Source organism: Polypterus senegalus, chromosome 1 (genome assembly GCF_016835505.1).
Source record: "Polypterus senegalus isolate Bchr_013 chromosome 1, ASM1683550v1, whole genome shotgun sequence".
NCBI lineage: Eukaryota > Metazoa > Chordata > Cladistia > Polypteriformes > Polypteridae > Polypterus > Polypterus senegalus.
In genome coordinates this window covers 1,327,517-1,337,595 of record NC_053154.1, presented here as the reverse complement: position 1 = coordinate 1,337,595, position 10,079 = coordinate 1,327,517, and the positions used below count along the sequence as shown (strand labels likewise).

General features: G+C 41.3%; 1 protein-coding gene across 1 annotated transcript in view; it reads left to right on the top strand.

Moving 5' to 3' along the window:
• Positions 1-559: 559 nt before the first annotated feature.
• The window catches only part of LOC120517400 (urokinase plasminogen activator surface receptor-like), a 40,735-nt gene continuing 31,215 nt past the window's right edge, over positions 560-10,079 (top strand). Inside the window, exons 1-5 of the mRNA XM_039739712.1 lie at positions 560-575; positions 2,030-2,170; positions 3,093-3,200; positions 5,989-6,123; positions 9,616-9,735. Coding sequence (XP_039595646.1) covers positions 560-575; positions 2,030-2,170; positions 3,093-3,200; positions 5,989-6,123; positions 9,616-9,735 — 520 coding nt within the window. The remainder of the gene's footprint in view (positions 576-2,029; positions 2,171-3,092; positions 3,201-5,988; positions 6,124-9,615; positions 9,736-10,079) is intronic.

Here is a 10,079-nt window from a genome sequence, read left to right as displayed (position 1 = left end):
TGCATTCACAAAAATGCAAGTGTGTGTTTTTTATTTTTATAAAACATTTAGAAATATTTCTATTTTTTTCTCAAGCTATAAATGTTTAACTCTCTTTTGTTGTAATCTTATTAATTTTCCCCTTTTCCCGTGTAGTTTGCTCCCTTCATTTAACTCTAATAGTGACAATTAGCAACCAGCACAGCAGACACCCGGGATGATGAAAGCTGCAATGACTTCAACGTCAGACTCGCCAATTAGTAAAATAATCAGTTAAATAACCAGAACACCCTAAAAAGCAGAATGAAAATTAGGTTGAAAATACTGTTAACGACTAAAAAATAAATCTACATATTCCCTATATAACTGCTTATTACATTTTAATAAAAAAATCTACCAAACTTAGTTTGTAATTTCTACATTGACTCCAAAACACAGAAACTGGGAAATGATGACTTAATTACGCTAAGAGTCCAATGAAGAACCAAAGTTGGTTGGAACAAAAACCCGCAGCCACAGGGCATCTCCAGGACTGAGTTTGGAAACCACTCTTCTAGAAGATAATGTAGAAGATGGAAATATGGATCATCGACAAAGTAGGAGAACTGTGTCTCACCCGTCACAGAATAGTTGGGCCTGTGGAGGTTGAGAAGCTGTAGATGTTCGTGTAAATGTGTCTCGTGACTGGAGGTGACCGGAGGTGTTGGCCTCAGTCCATGAATCTGCTCTCTGTTATCGGCTTATGTCTCACAGTGACTGCCAAGTTCTCAGATTTGGGAAGAGGAGACATGGGCACACTCATCAAACATATGTTTTAACTTAACTGTCTTTATTCCAGCATGTAAAACAATGCACTAAAATTATAAAAGACCACAATAAATCCTAAAATACTCTAAAAGTCTTTAATTAATGCTGCAGGAATTACCTTAAAATAAGATTTAAAGTGTATGTAAAAAAATTGCTAAATAACACAATAAAACTTGACCCTTACTGATATAGAAAAAAATGCGATAATAAAAACAGATTACATCATATTTAAAAAAAAACCCTTAAACTAGGTTTGGATCCAACATAAAATTGAATTGACTATTTAATTTGGATGCAGCCACTTGCCATTTCTACATCAGTGACCAATAATGACACTCAACCCTCACCCTAACCCCTAATGGGGACTGCTTGTAGGCGACCTTGGAGCGTTTCTGTGTGACGTCAGGCTGATCTCTCTGCTCAGCCTCTCACTCCCTTGCACTTCTGAATGGTTTGAGTGTTAAGAAGGGATGTTACCAAATTTTGGTTTTCTATTTATTAATTTCTGTGAATAACTTAAAAGAAGTGGTGAGGCAGGCAGCCTTCTGCTGTTATGCACCTAAAATCTGGAATAGCCTGCCAGTAGGAATTCGCCAGGCTGATACAGTAGAGCACTTTAAAACACTGCTGAAAACACATGACTTTAACATGGCCTTTTCATAACTTCTCTGTAATTTAATCCTGATACTCTGTATATCCAATTCATTATAATAACTATTCATTCAGAATCTGTGCTGACCCCTACTCTCTCTTATGTTTCCTTTTCCGGTGTCCTTTTGGTGGTGGCTTGCACCACCACCATCTACTCAAAGCACCATGATGTTCCAACAATGATGGATGCATTAAAAGCCAGAAGTCTATATGACCATCACCATCAAGTGCCTCCCTAACTACAACGAGGACTGTTTCATTTATGTTAGGTAGAATGCCCAGAGGGGACTGGGCGGTCTCATGGTCTGGAACCCCTGCAGATTCTATTTTTTTTTCCAGCCATCTGGAGTTTTGTTTTGTTTTTTCTGTCCACCCTGGCCATCGGTCCTTAACATAGAAATGAGTAACTAATGTTGTCTTATTTTAATTTTGTATTTTGTCTTTTATTTTTCTGTTCTTCATTATATAAAACACTTTGAGCTACTTTTTGTATGAAAATGTGCTATATAAATAAATGTTGTTGTTGTTGATGTTTCACATGCTATCTTAAAAGTAACTCTGATTTCTGATTTCATCCTTCTCTTCTCCCCAGACGTAGCCACCTTCAACACTTTTGTCCGGCATTGTTCAACTCCAGAGAAGTGCAATCTTACTTTTTCCATTAACTCTGGATTACAGACGAGCACCTGGGTCTCACAGTGCTGCTCAACTGATGTCTGCAACACTGAAAATGGTAAGAGTTCAAACGGCACTTGTCCACAATCCTATTTGTCTAGACTTTATGTATGTTGCAAGTTCTACTCTGCGATGGACTTGTGTGTGTCCAGGGCTACGTCCTGCAGCCTCCATTGCCAAATCAGACCCCAGCTTTTCCTATTAGTGAAGTGAAATAATTAAGTTCAAAAGATGGACAGGTGGGTGGTCAACCTGGTCAACGATCCCCAACAGTCTCAGTGAAAGTCCTCGATGCTGACAGACGTTTTCACAGCCAGCTGCTGTATGTTTTGGGGACAGGCCGTGTGGCATAGTGGTTATAGCTTTGGACTTCAAACCTTGAGGGTGGGCATTCAAACCCCTCTGCTGACCCTGTCTGACCACAAATACGTCTCTTCACCTGCCTGTGCTCCAGTTAGAAATCACAAACAAAATGGAACCAATTGAATCTCAGATGTTGCTGGTTGCCTTGGATAAGATAAAGATGTCAGCTTAATAATAAAACACTGAACATGTTATTTTAAAAATGTAAATGTAATTTTAGGGCAGGGAAAAGGGACCCCCAGAGCCACAAATGACCTAACAGTGTGAATGTGGACTGCCGAAGCAGTGCAGTGACAGAACACACACACTGGACTTGAAACCCACTGAATGTTGAGACATGAACGTTTAGCAGGGTCTTCACTTACCCTTCAAAATGGACACTGCTGTTGACTGTGAACGCATCTCTTATGTCACGTTATGGGAAAGTAAGTTTATGGAGAGCCGAGAAGCAGAAGCAGAAACATTAAGAACTTTTCACGACCTGGATAAGATATTGGGACAGCTTAACATTCAGCTAAATAAAGAAGTAACAAAAGGACTGAATGGCCTCCTCTTGTTTGTCAACTTTTTAATATTCTGTGTTCTTATGGGTCACATGTGTCCTTCAATCTTAACAGCTGACATGCCCGGCATTCCAAACGGACTGGTGTGCTGTGGAGGGAATGACGACTTCTGTCAGAGCACCGTCAACTGCCTGGGCGTCCAGGACCAATGCTTCACCTCAGGTAATAAGGGGTCTGCTGTGTCGTTCACAGAATGAGTTTCACATTCAGACCTGTTAGGAGATGTGGACAGCACTTCATGGTTTGTTAAACATACAAAACAATAATATGATCGCCAGATTTATAATTAATTATTGTGATCTTATTCTTAGATTTGACTTTCTGATTAGAAAGACAAGCTGCAGTGTGTTTTGAAGTTTGTTCCTCTTTAGTAATTTGAGCAAATGGAATGAAAGGCTCAATATCAGTGGTCGGTGTCAAGATGAGTGTTGTCACCATGTTGTAGACAATAATAATAATAATAATAATTATTCTTTGCATTTTGGATGTTTCATGCTGACAACAACATGAAGATGTGTTTAATTTGGTTTCATCCTGGCTTCATGGGCACACAGTCCTTCATTTTGAGAGACCACCTCTTCGTGTTACTACCCTAACCCCACTCTGTCATTTGGTGTTTGCTTGTTGTGGTAAAGACATGCGGGTTAGGTGGATTGGCGATTCTAAATTGGCCCTAGTGTGTGCTTCGTGTGTTTGTGTGTGTCCTGCGGTGGGTTGGCACCCTGCCCAGGATTGGTTCCTGCCTTGTGCCCTGTGTTGGCTGGGATTGGCTCCAGCAGACCCCCTGTGACCCTGTATTTGGATTCAGCGGGTTAGACAATGGATGGATGGATGGATGGTATTAGACCTTTATGAAGTGCTCATTTATGTTGAAATACAACTGCGTAAGATCCTGGCCTTGTCTCCCCCAGGGCTGCTCCATCAGTGTGTTTACATGATGCCAGCCTGGTAACGGGATACCCAACACAAACACAGAGAGATCCGCGATGAGGAGGTGTGTGGAAATGAAAGCGTCTACCACCAAAGCACTTGACACAGCCCGCTATCTGAAAGAGGCCACATCCAGTCTCAACATAATGATGACAATGACATCTTTATGTCACTTAGTAACACATTTCAAGATATTAACATTCACAGGAAAACCCAACATGCATGTTTTGTCTTCTAGCCCGCCTGTGAGGGTCAGGACTATTGTCACTGTTAAGAACTTATTCTGTTAAAGTGTCTCTTTGAGATTGTACTGTGTAGTGAGTGGTTGGAGGTCTTCAGCGATCATAGAGCTTCATAGTTGAGTTTTATTAACAGCTCTGTGCAGGACAACCCAGGAAGGCACAAGTAAACCGCTGAAACTGGCCAGATGGCATGAGGTGCAAGGTCACTGAAGTCCGCCTAGAGATGGAATGGAGTCACACTGAAACAAGAACTGGCAGAAAGTAGGCAGTTGGCTTTCTGTGCGTTGATTAGGATTCGTCACTGAATCAGGAGGATCACTCTGTACCACAATGCCCCATTGGTCCATGATGTGTCACAGGGCACCAAACACTTGGTACAAGTTTTATCTCTCTGCCTCTCTATCTCTCTTCCCACCATTTAACAACCATAGAGGAGGAAAAGAGCACCTGCACCTCTCTCGGTGGCCGTATTCAAAGGTCGTGCAGAAGCAAAGACCAAGAGCAAACCACCTGGCAGTCTAATCAAGATGAACTGATTATTATGCAGTGTAACCACAAGGGGGAGCCACTAAGCTCCAAACCACAGACACAATGCCACCCAACACAAATTTTGATTTCTCCCCAAGACCTTTTCCAATGATCACAGTCACAGTCACTGAGGTGAGGCTGCAGGCGTCTTTTAAATCAGACCCAGGACTGCTTCCCTTGTCACTACACTGGTTGTCCGGAGCACTTCTAAGTTGTGTGGAAACCAGGGCACTTCTACCCCTCTATGCCATCTGGCAGCACCCAAGGACCCATGCCACCCTGCGAGTGTTCTAACTGGGTTCAGTCCAGAGGAACACTGCCACCTATCATGTGGGTGAATGAACTGCTCCTGGCATCTACCACCTACCCCAGTCCATACAATTTTCTTCCTTCCCAACTTGGAGTCTTTCCTGGGTTTTGTCTCCACTCCTGCCATCCAAGAAGTTCCCCTCCATCCCAGTCAGGAAGTCCATCCATCCTCTTTGGCACTTATGCCAGGTTAAATTACACATAAAACATTCGCTAACACTCACATTTGAACTCTGCTGATATTTTCTATAAACGTTAAATAAATTAACTCCTGTCTGCTCTTTGGTGGTCAGAAATATAAAAGGTGGTGTAATGCATGTGGGATACAACAGGGATCTGGGGACATTTTGTTAAGGTCTACATAAAGGGGACAATAAGGTCACTCTAGGACCTCAACATGGCAAATACCTGCTTAGCTTCATGCAATGCCGTTCTTGTTGTTGTCATCTGTTTTTGGTTGCTTGGCTATCTCATGACGTTTGCTTCCCTAATTGAAGAAGATCTTTATCGGCCCTTGTCTCTTCATGGGCACTCCTTTCCTTGTGTTGGTTTTTCAATGTCACTTCTAGTTTAGTCCTTAAATTAGCTTTACCTGACAACATCACAGCCTGACCTGCCTGTGTGACTTCAGTTCTGTATCAACTCAAACCATCTCCTAAAGTCCACGCTGCACAGAGAAGCAGACTCAAGCTGTGTGTGCGACATGTGCCTGAACACATAACAGGTGACCGTCCCATAGAAGTACCACAGCCTTTACTTAAATGCAAGTTCAAGATTGTGTGACGCTCACCGATTAGCAGCAGTTGAGCAAAACTTACAACAGACAATGAGCACGCCATTGTACATAAAATGGTGCAGACGAGAAAGAATCCTGCAACCGGAGTCACACAGGCTACACTTTGTCTTATCCATGAAATGTCTCCTCTTCTCTTTACATACAGACATCGGTGGAATCATCTCCAGAGGGTGCTCTTCAAAGAGTGTCTGCGCAGATCCCGTAAATGCAAGTGCAGTTTTACAGATGAGCCTGAGCCCGCAGATGCAGTGCTGTGAAGGCCACCTCTGCAACAACCCAAGTAGGTCACCCCGTTCATGCTTACTGGACTCTGTAGTTTATAATTGCAATTATTTTAAAAATAAGAAGTGATTATCAAGGATGACATTGAGACATAAGAGATTTTCCATCCGCTGGTGTGGAGTGTGTTCTCACTAAATGCATTGCCTGAAGTTTCATAATTCAGTAATGGAATCCTTCAGATGCCAGAGGAGCAAAAATATAAGCCAAGCCTGCATTTAATTATCTAAAACAGAATTGATTTAGAAAGAGTTTAAATAATGTATTAATCGTCCTTATGGCGTCTGCTGTCTTCAGACATAAAACTGAGTTTGTCAGGTGAACTGTCAACTGTGCCTACCTTTTCATTCAGAATTGTGTGCGTCAGTTTCTAATGAGAATGAACTCTGAGGGAGAGTTTAGGGTTACTCAGCGATAGTGAGTTGTTCAGGGGGTCACACTGGTCTGGTCAATATTGAAGCAGTAGGTAAGAGTGAATGAGAATAGGATGACTGGCTATTTAGTGCCACCAGTGTGTGCAGTACAAGTCAGAGGAGCTCACATTTAAGCTATAAAACTCAGTCATGAGGCCTCACCTGGAGTACTGTGTGCATGTTTGGTCTCCAGTTCAGTTCAGGTCAGGTTGTGGAGCTCACACTGGCACAGCACGTTGCCACATCACCACATGTTGAAACAGCTCTGGATCCCATTTGGCAGCAAGTTTTACGTGGGAGTCCCCTTGGCCTGATCCATCCGCTTGGGTCCTCAACAATAAGGATCCTGCGAGCTGACAATGCACAAACACAAAGTCAAACAAGCGGTACCCATGGATTCTCTGAAAAGGCACAATACCAAAAGAGTCCAGTCTTTGGCACAGGTCACTGGATAGCAAACATGACTTGTAACCATATAGTAAAATAGGAAGCAGCAGGATTCTAAAAACTCCATCGTTCTGCAAAGATATCAGGATACTGTCTACTGACTTCATAGGATGATTAACAAGCAGTGCTGGATTAACCATATAAGCAAAGTAAGCACATGCCTCCCTGTACCTCCCTATGCCGTCACTGTTCGTAGATGGCGCCTTACACGGTGCGTTCTGCATACTGGTGCCATCTACGATGGGGAATTCCTGTTTCATGGTGATTCCCTTAAACGCCATATTATGTCAAAATGTTGTGAAAATAATTCAATTCAAAACAATATGTTTTATATTTTTAGATAATAGGTAATAGTTGATTAAAAATTATTATCACGTAATTGTTGTGTTTCGTGAATTATCTGTTATTTAACTTAACACTTTCTACACACTAGAAATTTATTTTATTTTCTGTTTTAAGCAAAAACAAAAAATCGTCCCAGTTTGAGGAAAAAATATTCTGGCAAGTCTATTTAATTGTATTCTTGGATATTTTTAAATTCATTTACATTATTCAATACATTTATGTGGGAGGCAGGTGTTGCAGTGGTAGTGCTGCTGCTTTGCAGTAAGAAGATTGTGGGTTTAATTCCTGGTTCCTCTCTGTGTGGATAGCACTTTGAGTACTGAGAAAAGCGAAATATAAATGTAATGAGTTATTATTATTATGTAAAAGTCAAAATCATACAGCTGATTACTATTGGACAAAATTGTTTATAACTTTTTTACTAATAAAGATTTATTAACAAATTTTGCACAAAATATTCTTCAAATCTTGTACTAAAAATATGTGTAAATAGATTTGCTAAATTGACACAAAAGCCATAAATAAATTAAATAACCAAAATGGTAAATCTACGGTTTTCATTCCTTCAACAGTAATTTCTCAGCTGAACTTCAGCAGTTTCATTTATATGTGCGCCATAAGTTCAGTGCAACAGAAAATTCAGAAGATTCAGTCATGCAGAACTTTATAAGATAATTTTAGAAGACAATGTTGAGTGTGTATTTCCAAACGTAGACATTAACATTAATGGTCACAAACTGCTCAGCTGAGCGCTCATTTTCTCGGTTGAAATATATTAAAAATCCCCTCAGAACAACTGTGCATCAAGGCAGGCGGGATGCCTTATCTCTATTATGTACAGAAGCAGATGTGTTACGTAAGATCGATTATGAAGATCCAATCAAAGAGTTTGCAAAGAAAAAAAGTAGGAGAAAATTATTAAGATAAAAATAAAATGAAGCATACAAAAATAAATATTATTTTCCTTCTTACTATAAGTATGTTTTGTTTAATTTTGAATTTTCAATAATAAAATACAATTTTATTTTCTAGTTTGCTATTGTTTTAATATTTTGAATTACTAGTGTAAGGGGGCACCAAAATTACTTAGTGCTTAGGGCATCTGAGGGTCTTAATCCGGCCCTGTTCACAAGAGACATGAATGTCACTACCGAGGTAAGTGAACCTCTCGATGAGGTCGACACTCTCTCCACAGCTGGACACACTGCTGATAGCTGTGCCCGAGAGGGCATTAAAGGCTTGGCTCTTGGTTCCTATCAGGACCCTCACAAGCCCAGACACTCAGACTTCTTGATCAGAGCCTCCATTGTCTCCGCGAAGATCACAGCATCGTTGGCGATGTCAAGATCAGTAAATCTTTCTTCACCAACGGATGCCCCACAGCCGCTGGACCCCACGACTTTGCCCAACTCCCAGTCCATGCAAGCACTGATCAGAGTAGGAGCAGAACAGACACCTCACGTACTCCAGAAAGAAAAGAGAATAATGCAAAGGTTCTGCTTCCACTCTGCACAGCACTAACAGTACCAGTGCACAGGCCGGACAAGATATCCAGGCACTTAAGGGGGATCCTGTAAAGTCTCAGAATGTCTCACAGGGAAGCTCAATCAATTGAATAAAACGCTTTTGTGCTCGATGAGAACCCTCAGTGCCAGGATTTGGTCAATGGTAGACTTCTTACACGTACAACCAGACTGTTCCAGTCGCTGGACCTTATTGAGGATGACCCTAGCAAGGACCTTACCTGGCACAGAGAGCAGTGTTATCCCCCTGTAGTTGCCACAATCCAGGCGATCAGCCTTCCCTTTCCAGATAGGGAAGACAAGTCCGGTTTTCCAGTCAGTTGGTCTCCAGATTATAAAAAAGACAAAGCAGCAGTTGACAAAGTCCAAGCATTTGACACCATACTATAATGAAAATGAATGGTGAGTCATCTTTAGTTCATTGTCTTTGCTTCCATCTAGTAGATACAATCATTAAATAATATATTCTAGGTGATTTTTTTCTGAGTGTTGTCAACACCTGCCTTGAAAGTAAGCCAATGGGGAAAATTAGTACAGCGGGTAGGGGCACAGCTAGAAACTTCTTAAGGGCAAATTTTCTAAGTTCTTCATCACACAGAGAACCACGGGATCATGTCATACCCATCCAAGTAATGTAGTGGACCTTGCTGTCTTTCAGTAGGCACCTTGATGTCATTTTTGAAGAAATTTGGTGAATAGGACTGGCAGGCTTGTTGGGCTAAGTGACCTGTGTTCATCAAAATTGCTTGAATGTTCACATTTTAGATGCCTTTCTGATTTACAACGAATGCTACAGCCGTTCCTGTGACGAGTGCCAAAACAGCATCACCCTGTGCAGCTCACAGTCATCTGCTTGTGGAGTGCTGGTGGGATCCTATAACATGGGTGAGTACCCGTTACACCGTGATGCCTGCACTTCATGCGGCCTATGGTTGGGCAATTTGAGGTAATGAGTTCTACGCTCGGGCTGCTCTTCTGTTCTCAGAAATGGTGAGGTTGGGCTTTCTCTGTAATTACATGTGTTATTGAGCTTCAAAACTATAAAATGTTCATTCCACATTTGTATTAAAACAACCACCAAACCTTCAACAGCTAATTGTCCGAAGCTCCCTAAGTGAACAAACAGAAAATGGCACATCTCCATTGTTATATTACATTTTTCTTTATGTCACTATATCTGGACAATACTGTGTGATAAGGTTTCTTTTGAAAAGAATAATACTTCAACA